General features: G+C 44.8%; 1 protein-coding gene across 6 annotated transcripts in view; it reads right to left on the reverse strand.

The window, feature by feature from the left end:
• Positions 1–437: 437 nt before the first annotated feature.
• The window catches only part of LOC147707917 (heat shock factor protein 2-like), a 303,326-nt gene continuing 289,516 nt past the window's right edge, over positions 438–14,247 (reverse strand). For all 6 annotated transcript variants that reach the window (XM_086926725.1, XM_086926723.1, XM_086926722.1 and 3 more), the window contains one exon: positions 438–949. In XM_086926725.1, the coding sequence (XP_086782851.1) occupies positions 663–949 (287 nt within the window). In that variant the 3' untranslated portion in view covers positions 438–662. The remainder of the gene's footprint in view (positions 950–14,247) is intronic.

The raw sequence follows: 14,247 nt of genomic DNA on the forward strand, positions 1-14,247 counted from the left end.
ACCAAAGAAAAGGCATAACAACAGGGGTGAAAGCTTAAGGGGCAAGGTGGGTTGGGGGGGGGGGGAGGATAAGTACGTGGGAAAATATAACTTGATAAATAATGTAAGCTATTTTATTCCTATTGTTAGGATTCTGTCTTTGTCTCTATTGTGGAGGTAAAAACATGTGGTAGTTCCCATTGTTACTGTGCCATTTCCTCACGGTACAATCAAAGAAGTGTGCACAACTACTCAATACTAATGCTACTCTGTTAAGGACAGCTAGCCACTGGCTGGTAAAATGTACACATCCAAGATCAGTTCTACAAAAGTCTGATAAAAATATTTTTGTCCAATAAAAACACCTAACTCAAAAAAATATTAATCTTTTTCTTTTGCTATACAACAAAAATGAACCTTACGTCTGCGCTTCTCAATTACAAAACAGGCACACAGCATAGAGTTCATCAGAGTGTTTATAACTACAAGGAGTACAAACTACACAGATTCACTCACACTGCTGTAAGCTTTATGAGCTACTGAAAATCAATGCATCAAGGTTGTTGATTCAACGTCCTCCTGCGCATGGGTAGAGAGACAGGTTTTGGGTATATTTGCTAGCTGTTCCCTGCAGTTGGAGTGTTGCTTTTAGGTCAAGCCACACTGAATGAAATGCGATGGGCTTAGCTTGGAGTCTGATAACTATTGTCCATATCTTCAGGCTTTGAAGGAGGTTGTGAATTTGGCAAAAAAGACTGCTGTGGTGGCCTATGATTATGATGTGTATTCATGAAGAAATTTGCTAACGTGGATAACGTGGTTGAAATTTCAGATAGTTTCTGAAGGGACTGTTCTTCTAAAGCCAACACCCGGTTCGTTAGTTCAAGGTTGTCTTTGTGCATCTGGTCAAGGAGGTGTCCAATCTTTTGGCCAGTAGACTCATTCACTTTCCTTCTTTTCCTCACGTGTCCTATTGGAAGAAGACCATTGATTATAACGTTAGTTATGCCATACATGGATTAGATAACACCATGATCACATATTTGTCCATCATTCAAGATTCTTACAGCTAAGACAAATCTGGAACCTTCCAAAGATAATCACATTAAAACCAAAGGCAAAAGAAACATGAACAGCAGTGTTCTAAAAGCTGAACTGAGTCACTTTCAAAACATACAGAAAGACTATTTCAGAATATGCAGTGATATCTAAAAAAATACGGCAACAACAAGAAACTACAATGAAAGCATTTAGGATTGTTACATAATGTGAGACCACAAATCATTGTCAACATGGGGTTCCATGCTAAAAGGTAAGTTAACACACTTGTATCAAAACAGTAGCAGGTAGCTATATTGCACTTTCATCGTTTAAAACATTCTCCTTCTATGTTTTGTGACACTTTATAATAACTACAATGACTCTATGGGCCATATGGAAAAACAAACAATGCAGGAAAAACAAATCATGTAAAACCTATCAAGTGTAGGATAGAAAATGAGAACAATTTGATAAAATACATATACCACAAAGGTTTTGAGTCCAATATTCCAAGTACTCACACACACTCTGCTATTTGATGTTTGCAGAGTCCTACTCTCTGAAGTAGGCAGCTTCTGAGGTTTTAAGAAAATAACTGAAGGATTACCTAGCCAAATATGTATCCATATACACATAACAGACCAACAAGAAGTCTTACAAAAAGGAAGTGTTGCTGAGGAAAGTAGGAGAGGTTGCATTTACTCTAGTGGCCTGTACCTTAGCCCTATTGAGACGGACAGTTCAGCATTCTCTCAACTCGGAGGAAAACCCTAGTTGTGTCTTTAGTTTAGAGACCTCTGTCTTGATGTATTCGGAATTGGGTTTGCCCCAGTATTGGGCTTTCATAGATTCCCATGCTTTGTATCATTCCCCCGTCGTCGGAATGGGAGGCTCGTTAATAGAAAAATACCATAGCAGTAGGTTCAAAAGTGGAAGACAGGCCTAGGCCTCATCTCATTTTGTAGCCTATCCGCCTCTTTTTGTAAAAGAGACCAAAAAATTGCAACAACCAATCAGAGTAGCCTCACCCCATAGAACCCTCCTGAGAGAGCCTCAGAGCTTTAGATTTTCTACCGCACGTTGTGCTAAGGGAGTCTCCACTGAGCTCTGCTCAGATCTCTCTTCAGTTTTGAAATTTTCTTCTTTTTCAACTCTAATATGTCTGATAAGGAGAAGAAGGCATTATTCAGAGCTTGTGCTACCTGTTCAAAGTAGAGGCTATACATTGAGGACAAGCATAAGGACTGTATATACTGCTTGTACCCGGATCACAAGGCAACAGATTGTAAGATCTGCAGGGCTTTCTCTACGAAGACCTTGAGAGACAGGGAAGGCCGCTTGCTAACCTGGTTGCAGAAAATGAAGTCTCGTAAGGAGGTTCTATCATCCGACAGTGAGGATTCATCCTCAGCTGCGTCCTCCAGGAGATCCAAGAAAAGGGGTAGGTCCTCCCCTTCAACATCTTCTGAGCCCCCTGTTAAGGCCCTGCAAGTGACCTCTGATAGGTCTGAGAGGCCCAGTCCCAAACAATCTCCTCACTGAGGTGTAAAGGAGAGGCTGGGACGGACTGAGGAGACACAGTCTTCAAAGAAGGTACGGAAAACCCCTTCTATTGCTGTCCCTCAAGAAGGAAAATCGGATAAGAAATCTCGTCCGTCAAAGACGAAAATATCTGGTACGTCGACGACGACATCCAAAATTCACTTGGGTTCTGTTACAGCTCTGTCGACGGGACCGTCGACGGCAGCTTCTTCGACGGCGGCTGCAGTGATATCTTCGTCGACGTTTAAGGTACCTGTTCCCTTCTCGTCGACAATGGTGCTTACATCTTCAACGTCGACGATGATGACATCGAAGATAGCGTTGACGGCTGCAACGTCGACTAGAACGACGTTGACGATGACTAAGTCGCCGACAACAGCGGTGATGATTATGACGACGAGCTCGTCGGCGACGCCATCGACTATCAGTCCTCCGTCGACGAGGTCCATCTCTCCGTCGAGGGTCTCGACGATGTTCCCGTCGACGACGAGTTCGTTGACGTTTCCGTCAACGACGAGCTAGTCGACGATGTCATCGACGATTCAAAGGGTCCACATTTCTATAAAAAGACAGCAGATCATCACAGAGATGACATCTTCTCGCAGAGTAACACCCTTGCCTCCAACTTTGCTTTTGGAGGAGGAATCAGATGAGGATGGCCCTTATGGGGATGCTTACAGCCCATCCCAACTTCAAGTGAAGTACCAAGATTCAGACTCTGATGACTACTATACGGAGGAACGCCATTTTGTTCAGCAAGAGAGGCCTCAACAACAAGACATGGTGGCAATGCCTTCCTCTCTCATAACGGACTTGCAGATGATGCTACAGGACTACAAAAGAAGGTTTCCGTCTCAAGCTTCGGACCAGCAAGCGCAGCCTCCTCCTTCCATTCCTGCTACTTCTACAGGTACAGTGACACCTCATGTTTCTCGAGCTTCGGAGCCAGATCCAAAAGGAAGCCATCGGGAGGTTATTCCTATTCAGGATGATGATGACTCAACTGATGACGATGATCAGGTAGATAAAACCCCAGACCCGGATAGAGATTGGGACGAGTATGTTATTCAAGATCCAGCCTCACCATTGTCGAATCATGCTACCTCTCCTCTAGCAGACATTGGAGGTTTCCATAACCTTATGGAGAGGCCGTCCAAGAGGTTTGGTCTTCCTATTGCTACAGTACAGTCAGACTGTTTCCTTTACGACTTCAATGAGCCTTACAGAAAATCCATCCGATAGTTGAACATGTGAGGTCGGAAGGTACTAAGGTGATGCAGAATCCAGCTACGGTCATTCCTGTTCTTCCCCGGCTGGAGAAGAAATATAAGGCTCCAGAAAACAGTCCCGCTTGCCAGACTGGTCAAACGAAGCCAGACTCAGTTATTTCCCAGGCAGCGCAAAGAAAGTCCAAAAATCCATCAGCACCTCTTACGACACCGCCAGATAAAGAGGGGAGACGCCTGGACAATGTAGGGAAAAGGTTCTCCTCAATGGCCAGCCTTCTCGTCCGAGCTGCTAATGCTCTTACAATCCTGGGTAGATATGATCGCCAAATGTGGTGCGATTTATCCCCGTTTGTTGACCAACTTCCGGATAGTGCAAAGGAAGGAGCCAAGAAGATTCTGGAGGAAGGAGAACATTCCTCTTCGGAGGTGATAGATTGTGCTATGGACATAGCAACCACCGCTTTCCGAGCTCTAGCGGGATCAGCAGTTTTAAGGCGTCAGGGCTGGTTTCGGGTAACCTCGTTTCACCAGGAAGTCCAAAATAAGATCTTGGACTTACCTTATGACGCAGAAATGCTTTTTGGAAAGCATATAGATGGTGCCCTTCAAGACATCAAGAAGGACACGGAAAGGTCCTTGGGGACATTGCATTACCGCAATGTTCCTTTCAGGATTGCGAAAGGGAGAGGTTTTTCATCGTACAGAGGTGGCAACCAACAGCGCTACTCTTCTTACTCACAGTCCTCTCAGTCATACAAGCCCCAATACTCATAGCGCCAAGGTCAATCAGCGTCTTTCTCTCGCCAACCATCAAGAGGACGACAGGGACGTCAGGGGAGAGATACGTCTAAACGACAATAGAGGTTTCATGGCTCTGTCTACTGTTCCTCCCCTTCTAGTAACATCAGTGGGGGGCAGGATATCAGAATACCTCCACAACTGGAAAATTATTACATCGGATGGGTGGGTCCTCAACATCGTACAATTCGGCCACACACTAGAGTTTCAAGAATTTCCACCATCCAGAGCTCCTCACGCCACGGAATCGAAACATCTAAATCTTCTGCGTCTCGAAGTTCAACAGCTGCTCATCAAAGAGGCGATAGAATCGGTTCCTCAGACCCAACGAGGGAAAGGATTCTATTCCAGGTTTTTCCTAGTTCGCAAGACGGAAGAAAAGTGGCGCCCAATTCTAGACCTGAGGGAGCTCAACACCTATCTCATAAAACTCTCTTTTCGGATGGTTTTTCTCCAGGATATATTGCGTCTCCTAAATCCTGCCGATTATATGGCAACTCTACATCTAGAGGACGCATATTTTCATGTTCCCATTCATCCGGCCCACAGGAGGTATCTTCGCTTTACAGTAGCCAAGAGCCACTTTCAGTTCAAAGTCCTACTTTTTCGGACTAAGATCTGCACCGCGGATATTTACAAAGGTATTGGCACCAGTGGCACCTTTTCTCAGAAGGCAGTCTCTGCATTGTTTCCCTACTTGGACGACTGGCTGATAAAAGCTCAAACCTCTCAAGCAGCCTCAAAAGCAGTTGAGGATTGTATTCAACTTTTCAGTCATCTAGGTCTAGGCCTAAACAAAAGCAAGTGTGTCCTTCTTCCGTCCAGGTCGGCAAGATTTCTGGGTGCAATTCTGGATACAACTCTTTGCAAAGCTTTCCCTTCAGAGGAGAGACAGAACAGACTGATTGTTTCTGCCAACCGATTTCAAAGGAAACAAACTCTTTCAGTCCGTCAGTACAAATCCCTTCTAGGATCAATGTCATCTTGCATTGCATTGATTCCGCACTGCAGGCTTCACATGCGTCCCCTGCAGGAACAACTAGACTTGCAATGGCGTCAAGCAGAGGGGTCTTTCGAAGACAGGATAAAGATGACTTGTGTCATGAAGATGGCGACCAGGTGGTGGACTATAACAAGCAATATCGAGGAAGGTCTCTCCTTCACGGTTCCTCCCTCTCCGTTAGTCCTAATCACAGACGCTTCTCTAGAAGGCTGGGGAGCTGTATTACAGGATCTTCAAGTGAGCGATCATTGGTCTCCAGAGCTTCGCACCTCTCACATCAACCTACTGGAACTGAGAGCAATTTGTTTAGCTCTACAAGCTTTCCTTCCAAAAATTTGAAATTCTACAGTCCTGGTGCGTATAGACAACACAACGGCCATGCATTATGTGAACAAGCAGGGCGGAACAAAATCTAAATTCCTTTCAAAAGAGGCTCAGGAGATCTGGGAATGGGTTATTCGTCACCAGATATCTCTCTCAGCAGAACATCTACCAGGTTCTCTCAATGTGGAGGCGGATTAATTGAGCCGCCTAAGGTCGGTCTCCCACGAATGGCAATTGGATCAGAGAACTCTCGACAGAATATTCTCTCGTTGGGGCACTCCTCTTATAGACCTGTTTGCGACTCCACCGAAAAAGAAATACCAATTCTATGCAAGCAGGTATCACCATCGAGGGTCGCTGCGGAATGCTCTTTCGATAGCCTGGTCAGGAGCATTTCTTTACGCCTTTCCACCGATTCCTTTGATACCAAGGATACTGAGGAAACTCAAGACGGAACCCTGCACCATGATTTTAATAGCCCCAGCTTGGCCCCGCCAATTTTGGTTCACAGAGCTCCTCCTTCTATCTCAGGATCAACAAATTCTCCTGCGTCCAATTCCTACCCTGCTGACGATGTCCCAGGGCCAAGTAATATGCATCCGGATCCGAGCTCTCTGCAATTGACAGCTTGGCTCCTGAGCACCGGGAGTTCAATGCTTTAGATATCCCTCAAGATTGCAAGGACATTTTAGCTCAAGCTCGGGCTCCTAGTACAAACAGGACCTATCGTGCAAAATGGAAGCGTTTTTGTGCATGGTGCCAAAAGGAAAATCTTCATCCTTTTACTTCGGCTCCTCATAAAATCTTACTGTACATATTGTCTTTGGCCAAATCAGGTCTTCAACACTCTTCCATATGGCAGCGATCTCGAGGTTCAGACCAACAACCTCTGGCCCTTCTCTTTGGTCCGCGGGGTGATCAAGCAATTCCTAAAGGGTCTCGTCAGGGCTTTCCCTCCGGCGAGACCTCCTCCTCCAATTTGGCAACTCAACCTGGTTCTTGCCCATCTCATGAGGGCTCCTTTTGAACCAATACATAGAGCGGACATGAAGTTTGTGTCCTGGAAGATTGCTTTTCTTCTGGCGATAACATCAGCCAGGAGAGTTGGAGAACTTCAAGCTCTCACAATTGTTGAGCCTTTCTTACAGTTCAAAAAAGAATCTTTGATCTTACGGACAAATCCGAAATTTATCCCAAAAGTCCCTTCGGATTTCACCTAAATGAGCTTATAGTATTAAGGACTTTCTTTCCTCGGCCTTCATCTCTGGCGGAGAGATCTCTCCACACTTTGGATGTCCAAAGATGCCTGAAGTTCTATCTTCAACGTACGAAAGAACTCAGGAAGACTTCGCAACTTTTTGTTACTTTTAGCGCTCCAAGGAAAGGTTTGCATCTGTCAAAGCAGGGGATATCACGTTGGATTGCCAGCACGATTCATTTCTGTCATCAAGCAGCGGGGAAGCCGCTGAGGGGATGGATCAAAGCTCATTCTACGAGATCAGTCATCATCATCTACGGCTCTGTTCTCCGGTGTCCCTATCAAGGACATTTGTAGGGCAGCTACATGGAGCAGTGCCCATTCATTTACGAAACACTACCGTTTGGATTCTTCCACAAGGAGTGATACAGCAGTCGGACAAGCAGTCCTGAGGAATTTATTCCAGTGAGCGGTGAGCTTTCCCTTCTATCCCTCCTTCCTTTATTGCACATTTTGTATTTGATAATATTACCTATTTATTGTTACGAAGTTTATTTTTGGCTAATTATGATAAAACTTATACTGTGTTATGCTGATATGCATGTAACAAAATGTGTATTTGTGGTTTACTGCTAGCTACTCTGATACAAAGCATGGGAATCTATGAAAGTCCAATACTGGGGCAAGAAAACAAGTTACTTACCTGTAACTTTGGTTCCCCAGTATTGGTACTTTCATAGATTCCCATGCGCCCACCCGCCTTCCCTGGGAAAGCTCAGCCTTCAGCAAATGTAATTACTTTTACACAACGGCTACGAAAATCTGAGGCTCTCTCAGGAGGGTTCTATGGGGTGAGGCTACTCTGATTGGTTGTTGTAATTTTTAGGTCTCTTTTACAAAAAGAGGCGGATAGGCTACAAAGTGAGATGAGGCCTAGGCCTGTCTTTCACTTTTGTACCTACTGCTATGGTATTTTTCTATTACCGAGGCTCCCATTCCGACGACGCATGGGAATCTATGAAAGTACCAATACTGGGGAACCAAAGATACAGGTAAGTAACTTGTTTTCTTCTTTGCATGGGTGCAACAGTGGGCAGTTTAATCAATCTGGACATAATAGCGGCCTTTACATCTATATCAGTTACTTTGCCCAAAACATTAGTTGCCAAAGCTTTCAACCCAAAAACTGTTAAACCATGCCCATGTCTACTCTAGTTCCGTACGTCAGACTATGCATATAAATATTTGCACTAGTGTGACTATTTTCACTGCCAAGAAATCATCTGATCTTGGTATGTAGTGCTGTAGATTCACATGTTTTGCATACTCCTGGCATCTAGTGTTGGGTCCGGATGTGTGCAAGTTGCTTTACTTCAAAGTAGTCTTTCGAGTGTCGAGGTAAGGTGACTCCTTCTCTTGAGTAATAGTGTGTATCGGCATCAACTCCATTGTTAGACTGTTTTCCCGCAAAAAGGTGAGAATGGAGTATAAGTATGTATTAGTAAAGAGATGTCCATGGATATCAAAGTATAGATAAAAACTGCAACGACCAATGGTGTCCGGGGAGGAGGATGGGTGCATGTGAAGAAATGCGTTACTTACCTGTAACTGCAGTTATCCAGTATTGGTGTCTTTCACAGATTCACATGCCTGAATCATTCCCTGTCGTCGGGATGGGAGTCCCCGGTACATAAATAAAGTAATGTCCTATAGACATATAGAGAAATAGGTCTACAGGCCTTACATTAGTAACATACCCATGTCCTTTTGTAAAAAGGACCAAACTCTAGAAGAGAACCGATCAGCTGTCACCTCCCTCTAGAACCTTCCTGGAAGGAGCCTCAGTCCCTCAGATTTTCGTACGCACAAAGCTAAGTAGTCATGCAACTGAGAGAATTAGATGAGTCCTTCCAGGGGAGGCGGGAAGGCTGCATGTGAATCTATGAAAGACACCAATACTGGATAACTGCAGTTACAGGTAAGTAACGCATTTAATATCCAGTATTATGGGTGTCTTTCATAGATTCACATGCCTGAATCAGAGTAGCAAGCAATGCAGAGAGCACATTTCCGATGGTACATTATATACAAGTCATTAGATAATATATCAAGCGACTAGTCAGCGCAATTATTGCAAATATTAAGTACCAACAAATGACACAGTAGAGAAATGTGCGTACATGAAAATGGAGGGATGACAGAAGGCTCACCTCTAGTGAAATAGATGGCGAAGTACTACTTATCCCATTGCTGCGTCCTTCCTAAGTTCTGTGTCCAGGCAGTAATGCCTAGTGAAGGTATGTGGCGACTTCCATGTTGCCGCTCTGCAAATGTCAATGACAGACACACCTGCGAACAGTGCCATGGATGTGGACATCGTCCTAGTAGAAAGGGCTCGTACTCTGGAATGCAGTGGATGTCCGGCTTGTTCATGACAGAAAGAGATAGCCGCCGAGATCCAGCGGGAAATGCTCTGTTTAGTGAGTGGAAGACCTTTCCTGGGCATGCTGTAAGCTACAAATAGCTGATTTGACTTTCTGAAAGCTTTTGTCTTGTCTATATAACATTTTAAGCACCTTTTGAGATCCAATGAATGCAACGACCTTTCCGCTGCTGTACTGGGATTCGGGAAGAAAGAGCGTAAAACCACAGGCTCATTAAGATGGAAATCCGATGGGACTTTTGGAATAAACTTTGGATTTGTCCGCAAGATCACTCTGTCTTGTTTGAATTGTAGGAAAGGAACTTGAATCGAGAATGCCTGCAGCTCACTCACCCTCCTCGCGGAGGTGAGCGCAAGAAGGAGAGCTGTCTTCCAAGATAAGTATTTCAGGTCAGCCTTGTGCACTGGCTCAAAGGGATGCTTCATGAGTTGATTAAGGACTACATTAAGGTGGCAACATTTTCACCGGAGGGAAAGTCCTGTATAATCCTTTTAAAAATTGTTTGATTAGTCTATAAGACCAGAGAGAAGGACCCACTGAAGATCTCTTGAAATGGGATATTGCAGCCAAGTGGACCCTGATGGAGGAGTGAGCAAGGCTTGACGTTGCCAAGTGTAAAAGATACAGTAAAACCTGCTCTGGAGAGGAAGAGAAAGGATGTATTCCTCGATCTCTACACCATATACAAAACCTCTTCCATTTCAGAGAGTATGTTTTATTGGTGCTATCCGCTCGAGCCCGAGCTAGGATGGCTCTACAGTCAGCTGAAATATTCAAATTTCAAAGCTCTCGGAACTCAGGAGCCAGGCGGATAACCTGAGAGATGGTAGATTCGGATGTTGGACTTGCCAGTTGCTCATTGTGAGTAGAGATGGACACTGCTTCAGCTGGATCAGTGGTTCCAGAGATAGGTGGTGGAGTTCCGTGAACCAATGCTGTTGTGGCTAAGATGGAGATATTAAAATGAGAGTACAAGGCTCCGCTTTCATTTTTCTGAGGACTCATCGGGAATGGCAGAAAGGCGTAGGCAAAGACGTTGCGCCATGCGATCGAAAATGCATTACTTAGAGACCCTGACTGGGGATGCCAACTTGCGAAGTATGGGCATTTGGCGTTGTCTCTTGTTGCGAATAGGTCGATTTGTGGAGTGCCCCATCTCGAAAAGATGTGGTCGAGTATCTTTTGATCCCGTTCCCACTCGTGAGACGCTGTTTTCTGTCTGCTCAAAGAGTCGGCGAGTACATTGTCCATGCCTGGGACATACTCCGCCCGAAGGGATATCTTGTTTCAGATTAGCCAATTCCAGATTCTCTGCGACTCGCGAGAGAGTGTCAGCGAGCGTGTCCCTCCCTGTTTGTTGAGGTAGTGCATCGTCGTGGTGTTGTCTGTCCGGACGAGCACAAGGGAATGTAAGACCGCCCGCAGTTCGAGCAGATTGATATGTAGTTTCTTCTCCATAGGAGACCACTTCCCGCTTATCTGTAGCTCTTGCAGAAATGCTCCCCAGCCTTCCAAGGAGGCGTCTGTTGTGATAACATGAGGAGCAGCCGGGAGCAAGAATGACAAGCCATGAGACAGGTTTCGAGATGACATCCACCATTGCAGGGCTCTGACCATCTGAGGATTCACTTTTATTTGGTTGTCGAATGACCCTGTGCATTGGACCCACTGCTTCGAGAGTGCCTCCTGTAGAGGGCTCATTTGTAGTCGACAGTGAGGAATCAGGAGGATACACGATGACATCATCCCCAGGAGGGATTTGAAGGGGCGGACTGTCAAGACTTTCTTCGAAGCTACTATAGCAGCTAGTGCCAGGAGCTTGTTCATTCTCTTGCTGGATGGGAAAGCTTTTGCTGACTGTGTGTCCAGGGTTGCACCTAGGAAACTGATGCATTGAGAAGGTTGTAGGACCGATTTTTCCTGATTGAGGGTGAGACCCAAGCAATCGAAAAGCCTTAAACAGGCGTTGGAAGACCTGGATGCGTCTTCTAAGGATGGAGCCTTGACCAGCCAGTCGTCCAGATATGGAAAGACTTGGTGATGGCACTGTCTGAGATATGCTGCCTCCGGGCAAAGACATTTCGTGAATATGCGCGGTGCAGACTTGAGCCCGAAGGGCAAGACGCGAAACTGAAAGTGTCTGCCCGCTACTGCAAATCGCAAGTTCTTTTTGTGAATTGGGATATGGAAGTAAGCGTCCTGTAGGTCTAGGGACGCCATAAAATCCCGCTCTTCCAGTAGTTACAAGACCTCCTGGATCGTGACCATGCGAATCGACTGCTTCTTTAGGAATTTGTTGAGGGCCCTGAGGTCCAAGATTGGTCTCCACTTCTTTTCTTTTTTCTGGATCAAAAAGAAGCAGGAATAAAACCCTTTTCCCTTCTGAGATGGAGGTACTCTCTCTATTGCTCCTTTCTGCAGCATAATCGAGATCTCCCGTAGAAGCAGCCGTAGGTTTTTGTGATGCATTGGGCGGGGCGGAGTTTGTGGAGGGATTTGTATGAATTCCATAGAGTGGCCGAATTGTACTAATTGAAGGACCCAACGGTCCGTAGTAATCTTTCTCCAATTTTGTGAAAAGTGGGAAATCTTTCCTCCAATTCTTAATGATTGAAATTAAGTCTGGACTGGCTGAATAAACATGTCATTGTCTGCGCCCGGTGTTTTTCGTTGTCCTTTACCTCAAAAGGACGACTTCCCATAAGAGGATTGCTGGCTTTGTTGTTGTTGGCACTGTTGGTATGGAACATACAGCAGGTACTGGGCACACGTGTGGTAGAAACAAATTAAGTAGTATAGTAGTCTGAGACAAAAACAATGGACACCGGTTGTATGGTGAAGACAATAAATTATGCTTTATATAGGTCTTCTTTTTTCTTTCTGTTATTACAAATGCCAACCGACACGTGTTTCATCAACAGGACAATGCCTGTGCCTCATCAGGGCTGTAAGCGGTGCGCGTTCTGATCGGTGATCCGGTGATTTTGAAATAAAACGATGTAGTGGTAGTCAGCAAGGGTAATGATGGATGATGGATGACTAGTGCGGGACAGTCTGGTACGACTGAGGCGCGGTCTCCTTCTCAAATGGTGTTGCTCCGGGCCGTGGTAAGGCGAAGTGTTCTGACCTATATAAAGCATTGTTTTTGTCTCGGACTACTATACTACTTAATTTGTTTCGACCACACGTGTGCCCAGTATCTGCTGTATGTTTTGTATGGCGTTCAGGCATCCCGTGCCTGGCCACCTCTGAGAGGCTTTAGGGTTTTCCTCTATACTGGCAGCACCGTCCAACGCATTGTCAATCTATCCATCACTACACACTACAACTGCATTGTGTGAGCTAAATTCATTACTGTTTGTCTAATGATTGCTCTCCAATCATTACCAGGAAGGGGTAACTGTTTGGGTATAGATTAGACATGAAGTTATTACTTTACACATGGAGTCTTTTACGTATGCATGATTTTAGTGACTTTTAATAGAATTTGTTTATAATTTGAATTCATTGTTTTAATGTAGGGAGTTTTTTCAGCATTGAAATATTCTGTCCTGATGATGGTCTACATGACGACAGCCCTCTAGACCGAAACGTCGACACCTCCATCATCTCCGGAAACGTTGCATTGGCACAAACTCACGACCATTCTCTATTAATTAACTTTGGTTGTTTGTTATATCCACTAGGAGTTGATGTTTTTAGTTGTGAACTGTAGAGAAACTATTGTTCATCTCTGTTCATTACTATTGCTTGAATTCATTTTTTTGTATTTGTCTCCCCAACTTTATGTTCCTTTAGTAAATATAAATTCTCTGAATATATTTCTTTCCTCTGTGTGTTCTCTTTGTACCTTCCACCGATTTACTTCGATTATGTACTGAGATTGATATCCTGTGGATACATTTTGAGTGTGTTACATATGTACAACTCATAATTTAGACCGACTATTTTCTTAAATAAGTCCCTTGTAGCATACTCTGACCTTAACTATATAGTGCCCAAGCCTACAAGGGTCGATTGGGTTTTCCCCTGCCTATAACACTGACCTATATAAAGCATTGTTTTTGTCTCGGACTACTATACTACTTAATTTGTTTCGACCACACGTGCGCCCAGTACCTGCTGTATGCTTTGTATGGTGTTCAGGCATCCCGTGTCTGGCCACCTGAGAGGCTTTAGGGTTTTCCTCTATACTGGCAGCACCGTCCAACGCATTGTCAATCTATCCATCACTACACACTACAACTGCATTGTGTGAGCGCCCTACACTGTACAATTCAAACCCTCCGCCGAATCCTCAGCTGTTGGTATTGAGGTCTACTCTGGCCTGAAGAGTAGGAAGATTTGTATTGATAATTTCCTCTGTCGGAAGACTGTCCTCTTCCTCTATTTCCACGAAAGGACTGGTTCTTATACTGAAGAGTGCCCAAAGCTCTCGCAGTGTCTGTGTCCATTTTTATAGTTTGTAATGCTTCGTCAATTTTTGTGCCAAATAGTAACTGGTCATCATATGGCATGTCCAAGATCCTTGTTTGTACCTCAGGACGGAAAGAGGTTTCCTTTAGCCATCCTTGGCGACGCAAGACTGCTGCTCCAGCCAACTGACGGAACCCTGTCATAGCGATATCCATTGGGCAGTCTAATTTCTGACGCCGATGCTTCACCATCTAGCAGAATCTTCTTCACTTC

Source organism: Lissotriton vulgaris, chromosome 6 (genome assembly GCF_964263255.1).
Source record: "Lissotriton vulgaris chromosome 6, aLisVul1.2, whole genome shotgun sequence".
Classification (NCBI taxonomy): domain Eukaryota; kingdom Metazoa; phylum Chordata; class Amphibia; order Caudata; family Salamandridae; genus Lissotriton; species Lissotriton vulgaris.